The sequence below is a fragment of the Vigna radiata genome, chromosome 10 (assembly GCF_000741045.1).
Source record: "Vigna radiata var. radiata cultivar VC1973A chromosome 10, Vradiata_ver6, whole genome shotgun sequence".
In the NCBI taxonomy this organism is placed as follows: Eukaryota; Viridiplantae; Streptophyta; class Magnoliopsida; order Fabales; family Fabaceae; genus Vigna; species Vigna radiata.
Window position 1 is genome coordinate 8,131,287 of NC_028360.1, and position 27,737 is coordinate 8,159,023.

General features: G+C 34.0%; 3 protein-coding genes across 4 annotated transcripts; 2 read left to right on the plus strand and 1 right to left on the minus strand.

Annotated features, from left to right (window-relative positions):
- Positions 1-3,958, plus strand: LOC106775294 (probable amino acid permease 7). Its single transcript, XM_014662401.2, has 7 exons — positions 1-380; positions 633-869; positions 2,118-2,211; positions 2,412-2,626; positions 2,735-2,868; positions 2,970-3,197; positions 3,273-3,958. Exons 1-7 carry the CDS (start codon positions 296-298, stop codon positions 3,672-3,674), a joined length of 1,395 nt encoding a protein of 464 aa, XP_014517887.1. The 5' UTR covers positions 1-295; the 3' UTR covers positions 3,675-3,958.
- Positions 3,959-4,292: 334 nt separating this feature from the next.
- Positions 4,293-6,233, plus strand: LOC106774759 (transcription factor MYB80). The gene is made up of 3 exons (XM_014661798.2): positions 4,293-4,999; positions 5,080-5,209; positions 5,307-6,233. Exons 1-3 carry the CDS (start codon positions 4,867-4,869, stop codon positions 6,019-6,021), a joined length of 978 nt encoding a protein of 325 aa, XP_014517284.1. The 5' UTR covers positions 4,293-4,866; the 3' UTR covers positions 6,022-6,233.
- LOC106775700 (proteasome activator subunit 4) lies at positions 6,058-21,299 on the minus strand. Of its 2 annotated transcripts, XM_014662856.2 has the most exons (35): positions 20,936-21,294; positions 19,730-19,832; positions 19,523-19,635; positions 19,042-19,164; positions 18,693-18,794; positions 18,439-18,604; positions 16,985-17,101; positions 16,814-16,881; positions 16,604-16,705; positions 16,311-16,527; positions 15,818-16,036; positions 15,615-15,742; positions 15,378-15,495; positions 15,074-15,292; positions 14,839-14,994; positions 14,631-14,707; positions 14,317-14,522; positions 13,833-14,046; positions 13,659-13,738; positions 13,445-13,562; positions 13,186-13,356; positions 12,602-12,770; positions 12,476-12,519; positions 12,343-12,385; positions 12,115-12,266; positions 11,833-11,927; positions 10,797-11,695; positions 9,832-10,101; positions 9,658-9,753; positions 8,849-9,027; positions 8,524-8,605; positions 8,003-8,127; positions 7,110-7,202; positions 6,387-6,540; positions 6,058-6,271 (listed from the first exon to the last, which is right to left on the minus strand). In XM_014662856.2, the coding sequence occupies exons 1-35, from the start codon at positions 21,094-21,096 to the stop codon at positions 6,230-6,232; spliced, it is 5,421 nt and encodes a 1,806-aa protein (XP_014518342.1). In that variant the 5' UTR covers positions 21,097-21,294; the 3' UTR covers positions 6,058-6,229. The 2 variants fall into 2 exon arrangements, with proteins under 2 accessions (XP_014518342.1, XP_022642596.1); XM_022786875.1 differs by lacking the exons at positions 6,058-6,271; positions 6,387-6,540; positions 7,110-7,202 and adding an exon at positions 7,566-7,752 and having other exon boundaries at positions 20,936-21,299.
- Between the last annotated feature and the right edge of the window lie 6,438 nt (positions 21,300-27,737).

Below are 27,737 nucleotides of genomic sequence, written 5' to 3' on the forward strand. Positions count from 1 at the left end.
ATGGTTACCGAAAACAAAGGGAAAACCCTAAAAATGTGTATGAAAAAAAAAAGAAAAAAAAATCACTCTCACTATATAACACGTTATTTGGACACTTCCACAAGTAATTCAGAATTTGGATTTGTACGTGGACAAAGGCCGTTTCATGTCATTGATCTCATTCACCCGCAAACCAAACCAGATTCAACGATCGCTACTGATTCTTACAGTTTTTCGATAAACAACTACTTCTTGGAGTGAACAACAAAGAACTGTTTAATCCAGCCATTGGGTTTAGGCCATCTGATCAAGAACAATGCAAGATCGAGAAGGTTCAGCAACTGACAGCTCCCCATTGTTGGAAACTCAGTATGCAAACGATCATCATGTTGAAAGAACTGGTTTCTCCTCCTCTCTTCTTCTTATTCTCTCATCTTAATCATCGAATGACAATCTTTTTTATTTGATTGTGATTAGCAAGAACGTCCTTCATCAATAAGAGATTAACGAATTTACTGAATTTTGTTTCCAAAGTGGTATTTCTAGAATTAATGATTTCTAACTGTTTGACTGATTGCTCCTGTAAAGTATGATGGGAAATTGAAAATGCAAGAAGATTGAATTTTCGAATGTATGTGTGAATGATGAAACAGGAACAGTGTGGACTGCAGTGGCACACATAGTGACAGGAGTGATAGGGTCAGGAGTGTTGTCATTGGCATGGAGCATTGCACAGCTTGGTTGGATTGGAGGGCCTCTCACAATCATTTTCTTTGCCTGCATCACTCTTCTTTCTTCTTTCCTTCTCAGCAACACCTACCGTGGTCCAGACCCTGAACTTGGCCCTCATAGGAGCTCCTCATACCTTGATGCTGTTAACCTCCATAAGGGTAATCTTCAATACTTTGCTTTTACCATTTTTTTTTTCTCTTTCTGCTGCTGTTTGTTGTTTTCTTGCTTGGCAACAGATGAAAATTGGAAAAAGTGAAGTAGTTCTGTTGTGTCACGGAAACTACAAATCTTTTTATTTTGTTGGGTTGAGATTCAGATCACAACTTCACCCTTTTGAATGCTTCCACATCTTTCTCGTTACCCTTTCTTCATAAGCCACATCAAACCACATAAATAATAAGAGAGAGAAATGCGAATCTTTAAATAAATCAATTAATAAATTGTGTTTGGTAAGTGTTTGATATTTTTATCGGATTCATATATGTGACTTCTCCAGAATTCTCTTAGTTACCCGAGAAATTTAATAAATTTGGAATGATTGAGATTCAAATTGTTTTTATATGACTTTTTTTTTATTTTTTTAAGTGATTGGTTTTAGCTATTATTAAGTGCAAAAACAAATTTAAAATATATCTCAAAATTGAATTTATGAAAATTAAGGTTAATTAGTTTTAAATATTTACATTTTTACCTTAATTTTAATAGATAGCAGAGTAACGGTGGAAAGAGATACAAAATGAGAGAAGTCACATCAAAATGTAGATATTATTTTTTAACAACATAAAATTATATGAAAATTTTAAATTCTTTTTTTTTTCAAATTTGAAATTTACAATTTAAAATAATTGAAATTGATATAATTCTTTTAAATTTTTTTTTATGTTTTATTCAAATAATATTTTTTAGTAAAAAATATTTTAAAATTTCTAATAATTAAATTCCTTTTATAATTTATCATTCAAATATCTTAAAATTCTTAATCTTGAAGGTGATATTCCTTCTATTGATAAATTAAATTATAAAATTTTACCCTATAATATATTTTATTATTTAAGCATTTCTTTTATTTTTTTTATATTTTTCAGAGTATATTAGTGAATTCTGAGCTTTTATATCCAGTAATTCTTTAATAATACAAGGACTAGAGATAGTTATTCCATGTTGGTATGATGAATTTTTTAAGGTTATACTGTATTTTATTTATTTTTCTATAAATAAATATGTTACCTTTTCAACCATCAGGAACTGTTGATATCAAGTTAAAAAATCAAGAGAATAATTGGATACAATTAACCTTCACTAATTTAATATTGAGAAACATCACTTCTTTTACTATTTTGATCAAATATGCTAGCAAGTTTGGAAGATCATCTTGAGCTGATGCTGAATGGATGGTTACGTTACAGGAGAAGGGAATAGCCGTTTCTGTGGTGTTTTTGTGAACGTGAGCTTATATGGTTTTGGAATTGCTTATGTCATTACTGCTGCTATCAGTATGAGGTGTGTTCACTAACTTATCAATGGTTTCTCTCTGTTTTTTTTTTTCATTTCCTTCTCCTTGATTTCTCCTACTTGTTGCAAACAAGATTTATTTCTAACATGTACTCCCCCAAGAAAACATGAGGGTGTTCCCAAAATATCACTATACCAATATTGCTAAATAGCAACTTGATTAGTTTGATTGCTGTGTGTGATTGCAGAGCAATCCAAATATCAAACTGTTCCTATGGCAACGAGGATGAAGGAAAATGTGGATTTGATGGTGCATATTTGATGCTTATTTTTGGGGCTATCCAAGTTGTTCTCTCTCAGACGCCCAACTTCCACAATATTCAGTGGTTGTCAATTGTAGCAGCAATTACATCCTTTTTTTATGCTTTCGTAGGAATGTGGCTTTCTGCTGGAAAAATCACGGGTATGTTCATCACTATGAGCATGAGTGACATGACATGTTCATGGACAGTTGTTTGAAAGTATATAATTGAACCATTTTGTTTTGATTTTCTGGCAATCATTTGATCAGAAAATGGACATGCTGAGGGTACTATTAGTGGAATCCCTACTTCTAGTGGAGTTGATAAAGTATGGCTGGTTGCTCAAGCGCTTGGTGACATAGCATTCTCGTATCCATTCTCTGTAATTCTTATAGAAATACAGGTATGTATCTCTAAGATAATCAGAAAGTGTAACTTTACCACAACTTTTTGGGAAAGCTTTAACAATTATAAGGTTAATATAACTTGGTACAATTCTTGAAGGATACTTTGAGGTCGCCTCCACCAGAACACATAACGATGAAGAGGGCGTCAACAATATCTGTGATTATCACAACATTTTTCTACCTGTGTTGTGGGTGTTTAGGATATGCAGCCTTTGGTAATGAAACACCAGGAAACCTTTTAACAGGGTTTACATCTAATGCACAGCATTGGCTTGTAGACTTTGCGAATGCTTGTATAGTGATTCACCTGGTTGGTGCATATCAGGTACATGTATAATCTTACAGATATCTTATCTTCATGGTCAATGTGGCATTTGTTTTATATGTTGTTCTGGTGCAGGTGTATAGCCAGCCACTTTTTGCCAATGTTGAGAATTGGCTCCGTTTCAAGTTCCCAGACAGTGAATTTGTGAATCACGTATACTTGTTGAAACTCCCATTGCTGCCAGCTTTCCAACTAAGTTTTCTGAGGCTTTCTTTCAGAACTGCATATGTTGCATCAACAACTGTGATTGCAATGCTCTTTCCCTACTTCAATCAGATTTTGGGAGTTTTGGCCGGAATAATCTATTATCCATTGTCCATATATTTTCCGGTGGAAATGTACTTGAGTCTGAGCAATATTGAGCCATGGACGTCAAAGTGGATCATGCTCAGGGGTTTTAGCACCGTTGGCTTTGTGGTGGGATTGTTCACTCTCGTTGGATCCATTGAAGGGATAGTATCTGCAAAACTAAAATGAGGAGCTTTCAGCGGAATTGAGAAAATAGATTGTGGTTGCATTTTTGTGTTGAAAATCAACTTTAATCAGCATAAGGAATTCAGCATGGAAAATTGATGAATTCAAGGTTCTGCGTCTCTTCCTGTTAAGACGTGTTGTAGTAAACAAGTGTAATTGAGTTGCAGAATTGCATTTTTTTTTCTTCGGAAACTAGTTAGTTTCATCTGTAATACTTTAGTTAAGAAGCAATTTTTTTGTCATCGAATAAAAAGGTTGAGCAGGTTCTGTACCTGAACTGCATTATACTTCCAGATGTCTATTTTAGGCTGTTTTTTTTTTTCTTATTTAAAAACCAAGATTTCACTAAACTAACAGTAAATGAGGACATAATGACAATATCATTAATTGGATGAGCAGCACTTCATAAATATCATTATGATGTTCAGTAAAAAGATAAATAGAATTTGATAAAGGTTGTAGAAGAGAAAAAGAAAAAGTGAAATAATTTTTTTAATGAATTGAAATTAATTTACACAAATTTAAATAAATAAAAAAATAGATGAAAAGGTTTTTACAAAGTAATTTATACATAATTTAATTTATGAAAAAAGTTTATTTTATTTTGTAAAGTGTTTGGAAGAAGCTCCTTTTAAGATCCTAATTATCCATGATGTTGTGCTCTTGTGAAAACGAAGAAAAGTAGAGATGGAGTTTCCAGGGTGTCTTCTGCTGCTTGATGATGAAAGAATGAAATGGCAGATGTGGAGCTTGACATAAGTAACTGTGAAGAAAGATGAGGAGGTTTTGTGTGATGAAAGCACAAACCTACCCAACAGGTGCATTAAGCACACAAACAATGAGCAAAGCAGTCAACAACGAAAGAGAAAGAGAAAGAGAGAAAGAGAGAGATGTTGACCAAGCATCTTGCGGGTGAGCTACCTACCTTCCCCTCACACGCTCAATGGCGTTGAAATTCTTTAACAAAATCATGCGCCTTTGATGCCTTTATGCCATGCAATTCCAATTGGCACCCCTTATATATTAAGAATAAGAAGCCTACCAGAAAAACAAAAACCAACTCAAACAAATATTCCACGTCTTCCCTTTTGGCCTCAAAGAATTCAAAGACGGGTAGAGAGAATTCACAACTTGTGTTGAAAGAAAGAAAAGACAATTATAGAAATTTCTTTTGAAAAGCAAAAATAATAGAGACATGGGGCGTATTCCATGCTGTGAGAAGGACAACGTGAAAAGAGGACAGTGGACACCTGAGGAAGATCACAAACTCTCCTCCTACATTGCTCAACATGGCACTCGCAACTGGCGTCTCATTCCCAAGAATGCTGGTTACTCTATCTCCACTCTATTTATCTTTATATCACTCCTATCATCTTATATATTAAAATACTATTCTTCATTTAAATAGGTCTCCAGAGATGTGGGAAGAGCTGCAGGCTAAGGTGGACTAATTACCTTCGTCCTGATCTCAAACATGGCCAATTCTCGGATTCAGAAGAGCAAACCATTGTCAAGCTTCATTCAGTTTTCGGTAACAGGTGCATTCAGCGTTGTCATATATTTAAGTCATTGTTAATAGCATAGGTGATTGATTATTAATTATCTTTATGTAATTGTTCCCTAATGGATTTTCAGATGGTCACTGATAGCAGCCCAGCTGCCAGGACGCACTGACAATGATGTCAAAAACCACTGGAACACCAAGCTAAAAAAGAAACTGTCAGGTATGGGTATAGACCCTGTAACCCACAAGCCATTTTCCCATCTAATGGCCGAAATTGCTACCACATTGGCACCTCCACAGGCAGCTCACTTGGCTGAAGCAGCCCTTGGCTGTTTCAAAGATGAAGTGCTCCACCTTCTTACCAAGAAGCCAATTAACTTCCATGGCCAGCATTCCGCTGCAGCACTGGGGAATAACTTCACTGATTACATTAATTGTAAGTCAGATGAAAAGGACGCAACTGTTGAGAAGATCAAGTTTGACCTATCCAAGGCCATGCAACAAGAATCTGAAATGATGCCTTCAAATAAACCTTGGGACTCCACCGCAAATACATCTGCAAGTTTTGTGATGCCATATAGTGTTTTCCCTACAATATCTGGTTATCAGTTCTCCCCGTCATCTTTCGGCAATAAAGGGGATGCATCTCCATGGAGCCAAAGTGTATGCACTGGAAGCACATGCACAGCCATGGATCGGCAGAGCCAATTGCATGAAAAACTTGAAGAGGAAAATGGTGATGATTCTGAGGCCACGAAGGAAATTCGAAATCTATCCAATATATTCAACTCAGATTGTGTCGTGTGGGATCTACCAGCCGATGATTTAATTAACCCCATGGTTTAAAAAAATTACAGTGCAGACGAAAGTTAGAAGCTCAACTTTTGAGATTAGATTAAGGAATAAATTTCTTAAAAAGAATATCAATGGTACAAAATGTAAATAAAAACTATTTTACAACTATCAATGCAGCCAATACACAAAAAATGAAAAACATACTTTCCTAACTATTATTTTCAGTACTCTCTCCCAAATAGCATCTTTGTATTTTTAATCAAGCAAAATACGATGACGAAGACGATGTGTCTGCCAGAATCTGTGAATATGGAGAGAAAATTAGCAAAAAGAACCAAACGAAGAAACAAAAAACCAAAAGTAATAATCAAAATTTTAAACCACATAATATGTTTAGATTTTCTACAGATAACTACCTCAAGTTGCTCTTCAGTAAATAATTCTTTCTGAACATTCCATGTATCAGCATGGGTCCGCCTGAACTCTGCAACAGCTTTAGTAACTGTAGATTTGACAGGGGATGGCTCCCCACTAAAGCGGGCCAGTAGTGTAACATGTTCAGGCAACCAACTGAAAGAAAGTAGTTAATGCTGTCAGATAATTACAAGTAACGGAATCAATAGACGCCTTCCTTTGTGCCCAAAACAAAAATAAATTCATGTCTTATAAATCTAGTACAGAGATGAACAGAAATGCTTATAGCTCAAAATATACTAGTAAAATTTGTTTATGATTGCACAAAAAGTTTATATTAGATTATGACCGTAAGACTACCATTTAAGTCATTCATACTTGTAACAATATAGGACCATCACATTTTTGAGGTTTGATATTGCTCCTTTTATGTACTCATAAATGAATTCAAATTTCCATCTTATGCAGAAATTGAAGACAACATTACCAAAATATTGCATGAGCCAGGGATTTCACATTATGAACAAATAAGCTTTTGATTTTTCAAAAAAAAAAAAATCAACCAAAAAAAACATTAACCTACAACAGGATCAAAAGTCTTATCCCATTAGGATTTTGATGTAATGCTAACTTTTTACAAATATCTCGTAAGTGGACTCTACTGAATCATTACAAGCATTCGAAATTACCAATGTAAATCATATGCCAAGGATGACAGGACAAACCTGGGCATGTCATATGGAGCAGATAATACAGAAGCAACCAAAGCGAGTACAGCACCATGAACAGATGCTATTGTTGAACCAGAACGAGCATTTCTGTATTTGGAAAATGTTCCCCACTTTAACAAACTTGGCATGTCAGAGCTAATAAAAAACACGAATTTGCTAGACGACAAACAAAAAAAAGTGTTCGTAAATCCATCTTGTAATACCTATGGCCTACAGTTACATAAAATGTTTTCAAAGACAATATCTGCAAGCACATCATGACTTCTTTTTTCATGAATACATAATATCCTAGTGGTAGACAATCAAGCTTATCGTTCACATGGAGAAACTGATAGGAACTTAATTTATTAATTAATTAATAAGGAAAATTCTATAGAAGAGAGTTCTGATTAAAAAGAAAAAATGCAGTATACAGAAAAGCTACGACTAAAAGAATCGAAATCCGATAAGAAAACCTTCTCTTCCCAAAACTACCAAACTGCAAAGCAACCTCTCATTTCCCTGCTCTTCCCTTGTAGCCCGCCATACATCGTCTAACATAAGCACAGGGCTTCCCGTTGCAAAATATGCAAGTTTGTCATAGCCTATGCAATCTCTCTTTGTCCTTTACCAATATTGGAGTGCGTAATATAGAAACCTATAATATTTAGCATTAATGGTATTTTAATTATATCTCTAGTTTTATGGGACTAAAACCACTACCCTTGATGTTGCAATTACGGCAACCTCCAAACAGGCCAGAACTAAGGCAGATCAGGGATGACAATGCAGAATGGATGATGATGTTATTAAATTCAAAGAAATGAACAAGAATGTAGGCTTTTCTTTGAGGTCCATTTCTGTACAAAAGTAACTAAACTTCCGAAGAACAAGAGGCGAAAAATAACCTTGACTTTCTTCTTTTATGTACAGTATTTGCCTCATTATATGCTCTATCACGGAAATCTGTAGCCAGGTCTTCATCTCCACCCTTCATTAAGCCTGCTAAAACGGCTGCAGCATGTTCTCTTACCTGGTGAAAAGATTAAGACTGAATGTAAATGGCAACCATCACTAATAAATGGCTTCCCAAAAATATACGTTGATATGGATTGTCTGCAAAAGGAAAACACTATTGGGAACTACAAATAAGCATTATAAGGTATATCATGCTTTCCTCTACAGGAAAATCACAGCCTCCCATGTATTGCGATTTAGGTCCTGTCCACAACTCATTTTTTGAAGGCACGACAGGTACCTTACTACTAAAAACTGCAGTGTTGACTAAGGTAAAAAGAGTGTAATGATAACATGTTCTGTAAAGCACAAGCATCGCAAGTTAAATTACCCAAATTTCTTATTTTTAAATTTAAAAGATGAAAATAGTATTCCGCATTTCCATCCAAATAACTTCTAAGAAAGAACTTGCCTCAATTTGATTGTCTACTAGTAACTTCTCAACAGTTCCCCAAATTTCTTGCTTTTTTGAACTTGAGAGAATAAAAGTGTGCCTGTTAAAAAAGGAACAAAAAATTTATTTGCTTCAGAACAAACAAAAGTGTGAAATCAATGAGAATATAATAATCAGTGTAAAAACTCTGTTAAGTACGTGTTCCGGATACTAAAAAACATGGATGCAAATACAATAACTGTAGAGAAAATATTATCTCATGAAGCTACATACGTATAACAAGGCATTCGTAGCCATTTAGAGTATGTTATGCCAAAGCAAACCTGACACAAGATCATCGTACCTGTACATGAAGGTCCGCAGATATGTCAATGTAGCAGATCTAGTCCGCCAGTTGGAATCATTGGCAGCAGAGAGAATCACAGATACAGCCTTCTGAAGGTGAGGTTCCCAAACGATCATCCATTTAAGCAATTCAAATGCTGCCTTGGCTAGTGTTGACAAATCCTTATTTGATGTTTCCTTCAAAAGAAAATAAAATTATTCAGAAGTGAGATAACTGATACTTTCCCTACTTGAATGATCATAGATCCAAATAGAACAGTATACGAAAATCACATTTTTTACACTTATATTTAATAGAAATGCTCCACAGGGAAAAGAATGTGAAAAGTGTCGCCTTCATTAAGTCTTCCAATAATAAGCAATCAGAAATTGATACTTTATGTCTGTTTTATTCATCACTAAACTTGTGTTACCATAAAATTACACCTCAATTGAAGTGTCCTTAGATGAAAGGATTCACAAGTATTCGTTCAGTAGCCTCAAAATATTAAGAGTTGCAGGAACATATATTACTGTTTAAAACATTGGAAGAACAAGAACCTTGGAGGTATGTTAACACCAATGAAAAACCAAGTCAACATTATCAACCTAAAATTAATTCCTGGAAAAAGATAGATACCCAAAAGTTTGGAGTTGCTAAAGAATCAAGTGCAAAAATCTCAAGAAAATTAAAAGCATACACAAAAAACCAAACAAATTGTCAAAAAGAAGCATAAACCAATGAAAATCACATGATAAGAAATCAGATAAGTTACAATGAAGTCAAAGTAAAAGTTCAAATAATAATAGTCAATATATAGCTCAAACCTGCAAGCAAATCACAGGATACAAAAGCCCCACAAGCACATCACGTAGATACGAGGATCTCCCTGACTTCAAGGATGAGATGATGAAGTAGAGTAGCTACATATGTTTGGAATGGTAAATAATTAGCAATAATTCAAAGTAAAAGCAAAATCTAAACTGTCATTTCATTGGTACCGTTTCCATCCATTTCATGTCATCTTGTGAATCACCATCCACATGCCCATTTTGAGAACCTCCATCTACAGTATTCACTACTTTATCCGACTGGGTAGCAATCTGAATGTTCACAACTGCTTCAGCTGCTCGGTCTGTAAGAAACTGAACCCAGTTTTCATCTTGCATCAAACTATCAACATTGTCACTTCTCCCATCCTGATGACTCGAATGGTAAAGCCTAATGTTAGAGCACAATACAGAAAGGGTAACCCCTAGAGCCTCCCTCACCTGTTGCATAGACAAATTGAAATAGGTCAGAACCGGAAAAATTAAGAAACCTGTTTCAACTTGCATATTCATATTACTTAACCCAAAAAAAGTACACCATACACCATTTATTTGCACCACTATGGCATTATCCTAATGTAAAAACAAGGATGTGTTGAGAAGAAAATGGAGATCATATATCTTCATATACAGCCAGACCGCACTTAAGTTAAGAAATTGACAGACTGTTTTGACAAATTTCTTGCAAAGATTTCCATTTTTTGTCTAAAAGACCTTATGAAATAGCTTAATGTGAGGACTATAGGTTAATTTAAAATATTGAACTGTTACTCAACAACAACTAATTCAAGATGAAAGCTTTTCAAACTTAAAGCACCATTACATTAATATGTCCATGAAATACATCACATTAATCAGTCATAATGTTATAAGTGCTGCCTAAGGTTCAGTAGTGTTTTAAACTATTGAATGACCATCTAACATAAATTTTAAACCTAATGCTTTTCTTGATTACGAAAATCATTCAGATAGTTTATTAATATATCAAGCATAGTCAGTCCATGGTTTTGTAGTTTTATTTCCTGACTCCAATTGGCTGGCAATAAATAGGAGGGAAGATAACAGATAAGTAGTATAGGAAGGGAAATATTCAATTTATGACTTATTGAACATATGAGATCAGAGAAGACACTTACTTGGGCTGATGAGTGGTGCATATTTCCAAGAACTTCCTTCAGAAGTGTATTGTGGAGCTGAATTTCAGATACTGGCATTTTCTGTGGGGATATTTCTATAAGTGCAGCTGCCAGAAAAGCATATCGCTTTGTTGTTACAGTGGTAGCTACTGTTGGGGGTAAAGATGTCATCAAAGAATCCAGAATTTTTTGTCTCAGAAGAGGAACTCTTGTTCCATACTTCCCTTTACCAGTGACTGCATACCGTATACAAGATGCCCACTCTGAAACTGATTCAACAGATTGGGTTAAAATGACATTCTTCAACTGAGGCATCAGCCAACTTTCCCATGTTCCTGATAAACCATCAATATCAGAATGTAGCACACCCGCCAATGCTTCAGCAGCCACACATTGTTTAGACCTCTCCTTAGCAGTTGTAAACTCATCTACTGCACCTTTAAGAGCCAACACAACAGGCATGCCACATTCTTGTACAAGTCGTTTAAAAATACGTGCAAAACTTGAGTAGAATGTATCACTTCCTAAAAAGGAGATCCAACTTGGTGTACGTGGCCATGAAGCCGAAAATTCAAAATAAAAACGAGTTATGGATTTGTCTGCTAAGCTTTGGAAACTCGAATCTCCCTGACTTCCTCTTGAAGCAGTTTCAGTATCAGTTATTATATGAACATGAGAAAGACTAGTCAGTGTCTCATTGAAGAAACCCTCTTCCTGAAAAGTTTGAGTTAAAGTTCCTTCAAGGGATGATTTGACATGGTCTTGCAAATCCTCAAATTCAGCTGATTTCACACTAAGAGAAGACTTATATGGCGATTCCTTTAATAGTGTATTCAAAGCTGAAATTGCAAGTATCCTTGTCTGAGGAAGTTGACTTTTCAAATTCTTCAGAAAGTGTCCTACATGAGCAACGGCATGAATAACATAAACACACTGAACAAAATCCAAGCAGTAATACTGACTTGGAATGTGCAAAAGGAAAGTTCAATAAAATAAAATACAAAGATCAAAAAAGCAAAGAAAAAGTTATACAAACCAGCAGTTTCACTCAGAATTTTAGATGATGAATTTGGATGGTTCCGAGATGCCAAAGCCAGAAGAAGCAGAACTCTGTTAGCCATCAAATTATACCTGATAAAGGTAACTATTAAATCAATGTTTTAAATATGCAAGAATCTAAACTTGTTAAAAACCTGCTAGGCAGCATGTAAACTATAACAAATAAATAAGAAATAGCAGGGAGACAGAATCCAAATATGCATGAACAACTCATCTATCATTAGTTTCATGATTTTCGAGCTAAATGGTTCACATTTACCTCCAATGCAAGCCAGTAGAATCAAAACTCATTGAACCAATCTGAGAAACCAAATCTGAAAACCCCAGTCCACCAGTTTGATTTTCTTTGTCTGAGATCCTGAAAAAGCTTCTAGACACTCCAGAAAATTGAATGTTGTACTTCACAAAAAGCTGTTGAAACCATGGAAATGTTGAATAATCTATAGCACATATGGAACTGTGATAACCCGATGCAAGATAACTTTACCTCATTAATTGCTTTCTGAGCTTTCAAGGATTCATGATGAGAACTTCAAAAGGAAACCACGAAACTATTATTCTCTAATGTTACACACCACAAACAAAATTGATCCAGAACAGTAAACAGAAAATGGAATTACCTTGAAAGAATTGCCAAGATAAATGAAGAAAATGACTTTGGATCCTGAAATCAAAGAAAATAATGAGACATAAAAGAATTAACCATCCAGAAAAACAATTTTAAGAACATCATCTTTGACGATCACCGTTGTCAGATGTTTGAGAACAGTTTGTGAGGCAAGGACTGAACAAGAACCCAAGACTGCATATTCCTCGGCATTGAGATCCTGCAAGTTTTTCGTAAGAGTGATAACACATTTTGAAATCAAAGATGGCCATCTCTTAATCAGCTTCACTAGAGATTTTCCTGCAAGCCTGGATTATATGAGAAATTTCCATCAGGTGTAGAGAAGTACTGTGCCAGTATTAAGAAAGCATGTTACACAATTGAATGAGATACTGTTTTAAGTTATAATTTTACAATTACACTTTATTTTTTTGTATAGGTAAAATAGGTGAGAAATTGAGAGAAAAATCAAAATATAAGGCAGGTTAAAAATTCAAGCTTTTTCTTTGTTTAAAGTTTGAACTAATTTCCTTCTTCTATTTTTTTCCTCCTTCAAAAAACATGGGATTTTTTGTTTGTTCATTGAATATGGCTAATCTAACTACTGAGATTAGAATTTACATACATACATGTGTGTGTGTGTGTGTCAAATCACATGCTAAGGCTAGAAAATAGAACATATAAAACATTTATGTTTCAGTCAGCCAAGGGTTTCTCACTAACAGGCGAACAGTTTCATAGCTATGCAGCGAGAGAGTCAGCAAATCATCCATCAAAATAGTCACATGATCAGATGGGCAGAAATTCCCACTTGTACGGTAAAGATGATAGGATGCTTGCGAAGACCTCCAGGTACTGTGCATAAATGCCTTGTCGATAAGTGCCCACCTTGGTCTGGAAAGACAACAAGAATCAGAGATTTATTAAAATGGTCTTGGAACACTGCTCCTGTAATCAAGAAAGATGAGTTGTCTACCAATACCTTTTCTTTCCTTTAGAATGAGATGATACAATGAAATTAATGGGTGGTTCTATTATGGCAGCAGATTCTAATTTCCAAGCCTGTCTATGACTAGACCACTCATCAAATTCCAAACTCCCTGCGGAAAAAAGGGGAATGAAACAAAATTAGCTAGTGCATATACAAACTATACAGAGTAATATTTGAAAACTTATTCAGACACAGAAGTTGGTACCATAGTTTCCTAAAGCATCAATGATGCGAATAATCAGTATCAACAGAATGCTGTCATCTGATTTTTTCTCCAGGACATATCTATTAATCCAAAAAAAAAAATAAAATTATCAGGATTTGTGAACAGCAACATAAGTTAAAGAAACAATGTACAGCAGCATAACATAATCCTTACTTGCAGGCTATATGTATAATCTCAGCAGCTTTTTCTCTCAGAGCAGTACTGCCAACAGTACAACCTGTTGCCCCAGCAATTAAAAACAGATTGCTTGAATCTTCACTCGTTCCATTTCTAGAGTTTGGAACAAAGTCAGGCAAACATGAAAAAAGTCCTTGCAATGTTGATTCAATACGTAGAAGAGTCACTTTCAAGTGCTCTTTCTCATCCCCTGTGTTACAAATCACATTCAATATATAACAGTTAAAATTTGCATTAAACTAGTAAGGACTTCCTTCATGCAACACTACCATCCCAATATGTCTGCATCATGATCACCAGATTTTAACCATGTCATGTCAAAAGGGAACTCAAATAATTTATCTTGCTAAGGATGACGAGGTAAAGTATAAACTACTTTTTTTATCAGCAAGAAATTATAAACTACTTTTTTTATCAGCAAGACATTATAAACTACTTGAGACATGGGTATTTCTCATACCTTGGTCTGCATGGATTTTAGACTGGCATATTTTCAACAGATCATCCAAAGCTGACTGGAAGTGAATGTCTATTAGCTCATTTGCAAAATGAATTTCTTCATCACATGGAATATGCCATTTTGGGATAAAACTTTCCTCAGTGGAAAAACCTTTTGTGCTAATCCATTCTTCAAGGGCAACAGCATCAGGGTGACTAAGAACACACCTATACAATAAAAAATTTAACATTTGAATTTCCAGAGAAAGATATAAAACCAGAGAATGAGGGCAGAAAAAACTAAATAAAGATAGTCAAACACTAATATATGCATACTTATACTGATCAATTGGATAATAATGAATCTGACTTCCTAGAAGAGACCGAAGAAGATGATCAGCAGCCCCATTAACCTATCATTTGAAGTAACAATCAAATAGATTAGGAACCAATGGAAACTCCACTATCAACCACAAAAATTCATGTTTATTTGTAACATAATCAACCTATTTGAAGAAAAATATAAGCATGGAAATAAAAAGACCTTCCAAGATGGTGAGTCAAAAGCAAAGAAGACAGCTTCTTTGAATTGAGCCTTGTAGCGAAGGAGTGCTGGACCTCCATATGTGATGCAAACTGACAATATCTTAAGTTGATAGTCAATTGCAGCCTCAAGAGCTGGTGAAATTGTGGACCTAACCTGAAAAAAAGTGTTAGCTTTCAAGAAAATCCAGAAGCAGCATAGCAGTAAAATATAATCACAGGACCAAGAAAGGTGCCTTGGATGAAGCAGAAGCATCAAAAGTTCCTCCTCCTCCAAATCCAGTGCGTGGTGTTCCTTTCAAAGAAGATATCACAGAAAGTAATATTGGCTCAACAAGTTGACTAACTGCTTCTTCTGGGTTCGAGTGAACACAGGCACAACAGAGCAGTCCAACCTCTGCAACAGCACCAGGAAGAATATTTGTCTTCACAAAGTTGGAAATTTTCTTCAGAGCCTATTGACATATCAGTGAAGTGCAAGACAATATATTAGCCAGGAAATTGAAGTAACTATTAAGTATTTTAAACTGAAAGTAATACCTGATTATACAGTGAATTAGAAAGCCTCCCAAACAGAATTTCAAGCACACAGAAGTAGTATGGACCATCATCAACTAGGAAAGTTCCTGTTGTTGCTGATGACTGCAGACCTTCATTTCTAATGTACCAGAAACCAGTTACACAATTATAAAGCAATATAACATAAAAAAATCCAGTTAAACATGGTTTTCAAATAATGTTAGCATTAAACTGAGGGGACCTAGCACTGTCACTTACATAACACTGCTGGGTTCCAAGTGTTGAAGTAAGGAAAACAGACGGCATAAGAACTCATCCAGCCACTCTGAAAAGCGGACCATAGGCATAAATGATAGGTCATCAATTTTATCATCCAATAAAGCCAACTGCATTTACAAGGTAGATAACGTTATGATTATAAGAAGTTATTTATTCAATATGTCTAAAAGTTGAAAGCTTACGTTTGAAAATATGGAACCAATTAATTGCATGGTAGCCAAGGTTTTTGGAGGGTCATTAGCATCCATGCCAAGTAATGCATTAGATAATGAAACCCCCACAAGATCAACACCAAGATCAACTGGCTTCGTGGAGCAAGCTGATACAGATGTATAAAACAGAGAACGCCCAACAAATGCCACTGACATAACTGCAATTTTCAACTGGTGGGTGGCAGTCATCTGACTAGGCACAATGATTTTGGTCAGAAAAACAAGGCAATCTTATCAAATATATCAATTATAGATCAAAAGTAATATATCATACAATCTGGATAGGCTAAAACAACTTGATCAGGAAGAGAAACTAATCCAATCAAATATATCACTTACACATTGACAAGACTATATCATAACCTTGGGAGACATTCTATCAAGAAAAAATATTATTCTTTCCATGACATTGATCGGACATAGCTACTTAATTTTAACATAAAATTTATGAAGCATTACTAACCGTCTCAAGGGCCATATGGAACCGAGATGCCACAAATGGCAGAACCAATGAGGGTTCTACATAGGACAGAATAGAAGTGGCTGCAGCAACTGTCTCAGAGAGATGTTCATTCTTGCTGTATTGACCACGGTCAATTAACTTAAGCACTGAATTAACAAAGAAAACCCTCTCTGATTCCCCAAGATGCTGTTCACTGGGTCTTCTATTATTTGTGCTCCTGTCATACAAAACCACTTCAGTTGCAGAAAACAAACACATAAAAAAGTATATGACAATTTATAATTGATTCTTACAACTGTTCATTCTGTAGACGCTTTTGAAATTGAAACACCAAATGAAACAAAAGCCGCTCCAAGGAGTAGGTCCATCGGCCCCCGTTTGAGGGATGATAATATCTACAATAATAAAGACCAGCAAAAAATTAAGTAAACAACAGAATTAAAGAGAAAGCAAGCTTAGTTAAGTTAAGCAGTGTATTTGGAGCAATAAGTGAGTAAACAAACTGTTCCAAAATGTTGATCAATTTTTCAAAGTGCTGCTGTGATGGACTGCCAGGTTTTAGTAAATATACCTGCAGTTGCAATTAAAAAAAAATTACTAAACTAAAATTAAGAAATCAGAACACAGTTCCGATATTAGAATCTAACAGAAGTAATAACAACATATTTGCTTACTATTGATTTGGAGATTGCCTTTGTAGGAGTAGAAGTTTTATTAGAGAACAAGAACCTAGTGTTTCTTGGGACATCTAGAGAAAAGGGGTATGAACCACTTCCATTTGCAACAGGTACCTATGATTTACAAGAATGGGTTGATCACAAATTACTAAACAAATTGTGAATCTCATAAGGAAATGAATGCAAATATAGATCAATTGGTTCTGAGGTAATACAATTTACAGAAAACACAGCAGGGAAAAACAAGGGTGTATCAATAGATCAAATAATCATAATGGAGTAGCCAAAGGATGCCCTATTTACTTCATACAGGAATTGAAAATGCATTAGCTAGTTTCCCTGGCAGAATAAGGACTTCAAAACAAGAGCTAAAAGTTACACTTCGATGCTGCTTGGGCATTTGATGTGGATGATAGACGGCCACCCTGAGATGCCTGTCTCTTTCTAGGGCAGAATCCAATCTGCTGACACTCTGAAGTATGTTGCTTGGTTGAGTGCTAAGGCATAATAATACAGAAACTTAGCCTTGGCAGCTACTGAAGTCATTTTGGTTCAATCTCTTCTTGTGAGCTCTAGGTTACTACCAGAACCCCTATTATCTATTGAGACAATCCGAGTGGTGTGGCTCCAAGTCACAGTCATGTGCCTCACTCTTGGACACTGAGCACACACAATTAGATATTTTCTTTTCCCTGAAGAAGGTGCTGATAAATCTCTCACTCTTGACCATGTTCCTGCTTAAGAACAAGTTGCTGACATTCTCACCTAGTCTTCTTCTAAAGAGGCTCAGTTCTAGAATCTAAGAGCCAAACTCAAGAGTTCTCAGCTGCTCGGCTCTCCCCTAAATTTGCAGAGGGGGAGAGAGTATATATGATTGTATATTAGCTTGAGTATTTTAGCTTCTGTTGTAAGCAATAGATTAGCCTCTGCCAGATGTAGTTAGTTATGCCAGTTGCAGTTTATTATCCTAGCTATCAATTATGTCAGGGTCTGTTTGGTCAAACTTCTCCATAAAGACTTCCAGAAGAGAAAAATAAGAGGAAAAAAATGAAATAAATTTCTCCAAAAGTTACTATTAGTTCACGCACAAATTAAAAAATAAAAATTTAGAGAGAGTTCCTACAAATATGCATTAGGTGGGGGAGCCTCAACGCTTTAAGTAACAATCAAGTAGTTTATTCTACTCAATGTGGAACTCCTGACAATCTCAGTAGCAAAAAAACAAGGTTATCAATATTAATTTAAAAAGGAAAGAGGACAGGAATATAAAGAGATTTAAGCTTTAGAATAAACAAGTCTTGAGAGAGATAAAATGTATCTATTTCCTAATAATTTTCAGTTAATATATGCCTGATGCTAAAACATTTAATCAAAGTGTAAATAAAATCAACCTTGCCAGAAGAACGAAAAAACATCTAATCAAACATTCCCAAAAGAATTTACACACTCACCTCAAACATATTCAAGTATCTAGCAAAAAGCAAAGGCAAGAAGCAGTCCCAGTCAACATTGTGGTAATTTTTTACAACACGAGCTATGACATCTGCCCATTGATTGTTCCAGAATTGGCAATTTGGTATAGATTCCCACAAGTCTATACACTCTGTTATCCAATCACTGTCAATCCAATTATAAAATTTTACTCCACAGGAAGTCATGTCATATATCACGCCAAAAAAAGTCCCAAGAATTTTATGCTTCTTACTGGGTAAAAAAGGCCTCATTATCCAGATTTGTTGGGAGAAAGAGTCTTGCAAAGCCTGAACCTTCAAAGGATGAATTATGCCACGGGTTTTGCAACAAAGATCTACAAATTATCCAATGACCCAAAGAAAAGGAATTAAGAAGAAAACAAATTAAATAAGCTAAAATTGGGAAAAGAGTATAATTCCTAGTGCAGGTCCAGCATGATTCCACTCAATGGAAGTATTGATCCACAGGAATTTCATGTTAATTCAGCTCATCCTCAATATCAATATAAAGTACAAAACAAAATAAAAGGCAAGCTCTCGTAATAATTCAAGATTATGAGGAAACATCACCAAAGCACTCACTTAAACTCAGACCATATCTCAAAGGCAGAACCTGATGGGAAGAATCTCCGGCAGGACTGGACAAGGGATGTTATAGTTTCAAAGTGTCGTTGTCTTATTCTCCAACCTTCTGGACCTGTACTTCTGCAAGGGGAATATAATTCAAAATCCCCTACCAACAATTTTGAAATCTCATATGCAGAAAAGAAATAAACCATTAAATATGTTCGATTCTATATTTTGATCAAGAGACAAGAGATTATTAAGTTCAAAATTAAATGAAAAATATAATACAAAACTGAATTCAAAGACAAACTTAAGCTTATAGCAAAGGTAACTTGTAGATTTACTGCACGTCAAGCATTGAATCCTTGGGATTAGTCTTCATTTCTTTTACTTTTCCTTTGTTTTTTATTTAGTTAACTAAGAATCAGAAATTAAGTAAAGAATAATTTTAAACCAATTAAGATTGAAGCCGAAACAGTACCGATATAAAACTCACCTAGTAAAATGTGTGCTAATCAGTGTATCATACAGGGGCCTCCATCCAACAGTCAGTGTAATCTTTTTCCTATATTTGTTGAGTAATCTGACCACTAAATTTCCCCATCTAACCTAATAAACAATAAATGATACAATCATTTAAGAGCAAGCAGAAACCAAAAAATAAGCACTCCGTGTTTCATCCAAGACAAAAATGCAGCAGCACCTGAGCATAAAGCTTATTACGGGCAACATGAAATATCTCAAGGCCCATCTGAGCAAGGTCGCGAACATCCTCCAAAGAAACATCACTTTTTGCCTTTATGAAACTGCACAACAAGAATAGAAGTTAGATTCGACCCAGTAACAAACACCGTCTGAATTCAAATTGAGTGGGAAAAAACTCAAATCTACTACTAATAAACTATAATGCCGTTTTGGAAACAAAACAGAGCCATTACTTGCAACCAAGGTTTTAAACAACAGTTCCCGAACGTGGTTTCAAAACAAGCAAACTGCAATTATGGCTGCAGAAACTGCGTTTGTCCAAAAATATGACTACAATCTCAAGGTTTGTGATGAAACTATGACTACAATTATAATTTGAAACCTTTTTTATAAGAAAAGTATTCCATCAGCTAACATACATAAAAACAAGTAATAACAGTAGTACGCAACCTCTGAAGAAATTTAACAGTTACTATAACAAAATACTAAGTTTTTCTTAGTGTTAATTAAGCACAAAGTAACCTCACAACAAACAGCGGAAGAAATTACTTAATCTTGTTCGGAATAACTTATTTAGAAGAAAAAGAAATCATCATTTCCTTGTAATTAAGCAGAATCAAACATGCAAAAACAATTATAAACGAAGTCAATCCAGCACTCTCCGGAACTATCCTTCCGTTCACATACTTTGCAAAACTGATCACAAAACCACGATTCTCAACACCTAAGCCTTTAACTAACTTCTTCCCAACCTTCTATCACAAGTTCAACCTCATTTCCTAGTAATTAAGAAAAATCAAACATGCAAACCCAATTATAAACAAAGTCAATCTACCACTCCCCTAAGCTATTCTTCAATTCACATAATCTGCAAACCCGCTCACGAAACCATGAATCTCACACTCCTCAGCGTTTTACTAACTCCTTCGAAACCTCCGATCACAAATTCAACAGCATTTCCTAACGGCGCAAGCACGAAAAACCTCGCACCACAGAACTAGCTAAAACTGAAAACTTAAAACGAAAAAAATAAAAATAAAAATCAATCAAGGGGATATTCCAGAATCTTCTCAATTAAGCCGTAGGGCGGAGAAATACACAGAAAGAGAAAGCAAAAACAGATGAAATGAAAAAAAAATTATAAATTACGGATGAATTAGGGAAAAGGAAGAGGCGGAGATTGGAAATGAGAGTGGAAACTGACAGGTCGAGGACGGATATGAATTTGAGAGTGGAGAAGACGGATTCGGGATCGTCGGGTCGGAAGGAGGACTTGACGGCGGCGATGACGCGAGTGAAGGAGTCGCGCTCCGCGGCTGTCTGAGCGGCGACCGGCGGCGGAAGCCATGCATTGTAGAGATGCATTTTGGTATCGGTTTGGGAGAAATGCTAAAAACGAAGACACAGAGAGTTTGGTGGTGGTTTTTGTTTGGGAATGCGTACGTATATATAGGATTGAAGATTGAGAGCAACTTTGTGAACACGAAAAAGGTGAATTGAGTCTAGTCACAGAGAGAGTGTAAAGAGTTATTATTATTGGAGCAAGAGAAGACTTAATTAAGGGGTTTGCATTTTGGGATTGACTTTACTTCATTATTCAGTTCAGATTCACTTTAAGCCTCTTTTTTTTTTCTTTTTTTTTCCTCTCCCAGTTTTGTTGAACCTCGTAAGATTCGAACACTGGTAAATTGCAATATCATAAGTTTATGTTCCAATGTAGTAATTTTATTAAGAAAATGTTTTTCAACAATTCTTTCACAATATTATGATCGATCTGTTTTAAATATATAAATTAATAAAATAATATTATATAATCTATTATAAAAAATTATGATTTTTTTATTATTTCTATAGTTAAATTCTTCTACACAATTCTTTCATGAAAAAACTTCTGATTTATTTTAATTGACGGATAAAAGAAATTAGTTAATACAGGTAAAATTAACTTTCTAGCTGTTTATATTTTTTATTTTTGAAAATGTTCAAATTCAATATCGATTAATTTTTAATGATCGATAGATAGGTACACGTATTTATAAATTTAGCCATGCAGTGAATACGAATATAAGTGCATAATATTAAAACCAAGAATGTCCGTATTTTCTTTTTTTTTCCCATAAGTTTGACCAAATTTGTTTTCATCAATATTCCACGTCGATTAAATCCAGTTAAAGAAAAAACAATTTAAAATTATTTTATACAAGTTTATGAAAATTTTACGAAATTAATACAGCCGGAAAAAAAAATATGAAAAATGAGTTTTTCTTGTCAGTATACCAGAAAGTTACTCAATAATTACTCAACTTTCACAATTTAAGAGAAAAAGTCATGTTATCCTCTTTTTCTGGTGGCATATTAATGTATTGTTTTCCTCTTATTATAGTAATGAATATTAAATTAAAATAAGAGCTTAACTAAGAAACTTTGATTACAACATAAAAATTGGAGCTGTTTTAATTAATTTTTATTAAAATTTACGACAACAATTTAGATTTACTTTTATTTAATATTAGAAATATTTTTTTATTTTTGTTGATTATTATTTCATTTCCAATTCACAAATCAATTTATTATATACTTTTTTGTTGTTCAATCTATTTTTACTTATTAGTCAATTCACTTTTAAAAGAGAAATCAATAAATTGACCGACAAATTAAAAAAATTAAACATAAACTAAAGTTAATCGTTAAATTAAAAATAAAAAGGAAATAATAATCAGATCATTATATTAACAAAACAAAAGGCAATAAATATTAAATTAAAATAAAATATTTTATTTACTAAATTTAATAACTTCTTTAACTAAAACTTAAAATCAGAATATTTAAATTTACTATGAGTAATTCAAGATTTAAACAAGTCTAAAAATAATTAAATTATCTATTTTTAAATGTTAATATTTAAAAAAAATTAAAAACGACAAAATAAATAAAAATAGGGAATTTCTATTAAAGTATAATGTTTAATGCATTAATAAACTTTAATCTTCATTTTTAATAAAACATTTGTTTTCATATATTACTTAATGTTTCGGTGGGATATAGGGAACTCTGGTTGTTAATTTAAGGTCGGACGGACACAACTCAGGGTGGATGGGCATTCAAAGTGGACGGACGTAGTTCAAAATGTTTCAGGTTGAAGACTAGGTGGACCTTCTTTCTTGGCGCTAAGACTAAACGGATCTTGATGGTCGAATGGATTCGCTGTAGACTGAACGATCGCCTTGTTGTCCCAAGTTGTTCGTTCTCCTTCCATTTTCTCCAAGTCGAGCGGGCGGATACCTGTCAAAGGCACTCCAACGTAAGTCAATAAAAATGACCGAACGATTATCATTATAAGTGATGTACGTAGTATGCATAATGTGGTCTGAAATCATACCTGGAACTTTTATTTATATCAGTTGTAATGAGTTTTTACTTTTTGTGAACCTGATGACGGTCCAATCACATCTTAACCTCCATTAGGAACCTTAATGAGTTATTATCATTTATAATCTAACTATATAATCGACTAATGTGATTGGTATAGTGGTCGGTTGGCTCGAATGGTCGACTTAGACGGTCGGCCGGGACGACCAGGAGGTCGTATGGTACACTTAATATTCATAGATACTTTTTAATTAAGTATTTGTTTTATGATGAAGTATTTTTCTATTTTCGTACTACTCAAATTCAGTTGTCGTTTGGGATGTGTACAATATTTTTCCAACACGTTGCTGTACAGTCGGGTCAAAATCGTTATAGCACGCCAAGAATTTGGATATTTTTTGCTGTTTTTTTTTTCTGTTATCTTTCAAAATACATTAATAGACATTATTTATGTGTTTTTAATATATTAAAGAAATTTTAATATATATCAACATTAATTTGTTTTCTATATTTTACAAAAGATAGTTTCAGAAAATTAAGTAAAAAATATAGACTCGTATGAAATTACAAAATCATAGATATTCGTATGAATCTTACTAATTTAATTAAGCGATTTTTATAAAAAAAAAATATTAAAAACACACGGCAGCAATAAAATCTAAATCTAATTTTATAAAAAATTGACATGATTTTCAAATCAAAATCTTAAAAAAATAGATTTATGAGTTTTCATTTTCTTTATATAATATTGTATTTTTTATTTTCATTTAATGTAAAACTCGGACTTATGCTTAAACTTTTAAAAGATTAATATTTTGTATAATTTTAGCAAAAAGAAATATTCGTGTAATTTCTATAATAATTATTTGAAGAGAACTCTGAGAAAATATTAAAAGTGAAACTATTTTTTGCTTGATATTTATTTTGCATTTAGCAGCAGGATATTTTCAATGTAATTTAAACCTAATTAGTCTTTTTTGAAGTGTTGTTGTACTATTTAGCTGGGAAAAAGTAGCTGAAAAGGAAATTTAGGTTGAAACCTAATTGTCATTTCACATTATACACTTGTGTATCTGATTTGGACACTCCAAACTTTATCTATATTTTTCAAAAGTGTGACATAATAAAGGAGGCTTCTTGTTTAGGAAGAAAACAGGCGTGTAACTTTGGAAAGAAGACACATACTTTTAATTGTCATTTAAATAATGAATGTATATTTCATCAAGCTTATGAAAGATGGGTGCTTTTTAGTTATTAGGTCTTTCATAACAAATTCTATGCAAATGGTTTTTCCAATATTGTTGGCTTATGAATTTATATGTAAATAAGATAAAGGCTTAATATCTATTTTTGTCTCTCGAAAGAGAAGGATTCTTTAAAGTGGTTCTATCTTTTTTAAAAAGTTTGAAGTGGTTTCAATTTGTGAAAAATTGGGTCAAATTAATCTTTTTTTTGTTACGGCGTTAAAATTTTAACAGTATAAGTACCTCTTGGATAAAACATAATGAGGTGCCTAATTTTTGTGATTACGTGACATTGTGAGGGAGAACGAGGTGTAAAATAAAAAATTGGACAAAAAAAATAGATTGTGTGGCAGTGTATTGTTAGAGGTTAAACAAAAGAGGAGTTAGGGTTACAATGAAATTGCGATTTGGGATTAAACATTCTGGTAAAAGAAAGATTCAAATCAGAGTGATATAACCTCAGGTGTAAGAAAACAAATATGGAGTTTCAGAATCTAGGTTTGTTCTGTTCAAACACTGATAAAATAAAAAACAAAATTGCACGCCAAATCAGTTTCCTTTAGAGCTACCCATCTTCAATTTTTATGTGGAAAAAGCAAAATGAAAGAAAAGAGAGCGAGCAGATATGAAAGTTGTGATGAGACTTTTATGTGGCAAGTTGGAACCAAACAGATACATAACTGTGATATTGTCTCTCCACCTCATGTGTTCCAAGGAGATTGGTGTTATCATCAGATATTTTTCTACACAAGTTTCATTCTTACACTACTTTATATAATTTTTGTCACAATGAAGAAAGTCCTTAAGACATTGTTATGTTGTGAAGGTGGGTGATTCATGTGCAAAGAGAAAGAAAGATAAAAAAATAGAAGGTAGTAGATATTTTAGGTTGAAGATATTTATGCTTTCAAATAAAGTATAGTATTTGCTGAAAAGTTCTTTAGTTTCAGCTCCGATTCTAACAACACAAAACAAAAATTTCTTTTGAAATCACAGTTTGTTCCAATAGTATAGAATAATCAAGGCTTAATACCTCTTTGGGGTTTCCTGTTCTGCGATTAGTGTTCATCTGGAATTTGGTTTTCGTAGGTTCTCGGTGGCTATGGATGAGGCTCGATTTTGGTTTCTTTAGATCTTTGCGGTTTCTTGCAGGTTTGGAAGGAGGAGATCGGTGGAGGAGCTCGTGTTTTTGTTTCTGAGTTTTTTTAAAGTCTGACGGAGAAGATGATGGTGGTTTTTTGGTTTTGTTGTGGTGGCACATGGAGGAGGAAAATGTGATATGGTTGTTAGGAAGAAGCTGGTAGCCTTAGCGGTGGTCTGAGGTGTTAATAGTGGCGGTTTGTGGCTCTAACATTTATGAAGGTGGAAGATGGAGCTGACGTGGCAAGCAACTTTTTTTTTAATTCAAAATTGACATGTCATATTACCTCAATGTTTCACGTATGAGAAAATGTGGACAACTCATTAAGTTTTGACCAAGGAGTCACCTACACCGTTATATTTTTGACGTGGTAAGCAAAAATGATTAACTTGACCCATTTTTACACAACTTGGGACCGTTTCAAACTTTTTATAAAAAGGTAGGACCAATTTAAACAATTCTCTTCTTTCGAGGGACCAAAAGAAGTACTAAGCCTAAGATGAATACATGTAAATATATTCTTAACTATTTTATTTAATTTTTAATTCCTTAAACATTTACTTTGGTTTGTATTAAGAAATTTAATAGAAAATCTTAAAGGTAATTAAGTTCTAACATTTTAAGATAGTCAGGAACGAGGATGTCAATGTTAAAAGGCAGTGTTGTAGACTCCCACTTTTACTGTAGAATAACAAAGAGGGAGAGAATGAGAATTTTGGATTTTTTTTAATATTTTGATATTATCTTAATATTTTGATATTATCTTTTTATTCCACCTCAAAATATATAAATGGATATTAGTTTTAATGTTTTAAAATATATTAAAAGCTCTTTTAATATAATAAAATAAGAAATTTTGATATTATCTTTTTATTTCACTTGAAAATATATAAATGGATATTAATTTTAATGTTTTAAAATATATTAAAAGCTCTTTTAATATAATAAAATAAGAATATTATAAAAATGCAGACAAAATAATAATAAAAAATATAGAGAATTTTGTATTTAGAATTTTTTTTATCAACAAATGTTAGTTGTAAGTTTTTGTTAATGAGTGAAGTATAACCTATATGTAGGTATGGCAAAATGGGTCAAGTTCAATAAGTTAATTCGCCAATCTGATATCAAATAGGCAAATTGGGTTAAAAATTTCAGTCTGTCGAGCCAGTATCGAATATGTTGGAAAAAGAAAATTATATTGCTTGATTGTTATCATGCACATGCTACTACTGGATTTGGTAACCAAAATAAAAAAAGATACCTCACACTCAAACACATATGCGAGATGCAAGACCTGCCATCACCATCACCCACGACATGTTGTGAGCGACCACCACCATCCACAAACACATTGCGAGCCAACATCACCATGTAAGATTAGGAGAAAAGACACACATGAAGCCATGCAACGAAGCGCGAAGGAGAACAAGATCAAGAGAGGCGTGCAATGCCACAAATAATATGATGCGAGGGAAAGTGAGATTGGTAGAGAAGGCATAGGCGATGATTTCGAGAGCGGTGGTTTCGAACATAGTGATTCTCACACAAAGCAAGGAGGCAATGATTTTCTTGATTTTCGTGATTTTGTTTTGTGGTTCCTTGATTTTGCCATAATTTCCATTATTTTGATTTGTGATTATCCTAAATGTTGTACATATTTTCATATTTTCTATTTTTTCTATTGTTTATGAACTTTTAGGGTTTTTACCATAATTTTTACTTATTCAGATTTCGATTTTTTAGGTTTTTCCAAAAACTTGCAGGTCAATCCGCCAACTTGCCTAGTTATTGAACGAGTTTGGTTCTTCAACCTGGTTTTACTATGCTAATTGGTCTAGCCCGACCATTTTTTTGGGTTAGTAATGGGTTGGGCTAAAATAGTTCAGGTTGGCTCGTTTTGAGTGTTGCTCCTTTCACCACCACCCCTTCTCCCTCCACTTCCTCATTCCTCTTTTACCCCTCCCTCCACCTCTTTATTTTTGTTTTATCCTTGTGTAAAATTTTACTTTTAGGATTAATATTTTTTTAATTTCTACCTACTCCAATCCCCTAAGCATGCAACGACACACAAGCTCTTCTTCCTCTTTAACATTCCACTTTGTCTTCTCATTGTGCTCTTCTTCTTGCTTAATGAATTATTCCTCCTCTCTTTATTTCATTGTGGTGTGAGAGTGTGGTGAGTGAGAGGTTGCAGGTGGTGGCGGAAGGAATTGTTTCAGCGGTGCCAGTGGTCTCGGTGGTGCTTCAAG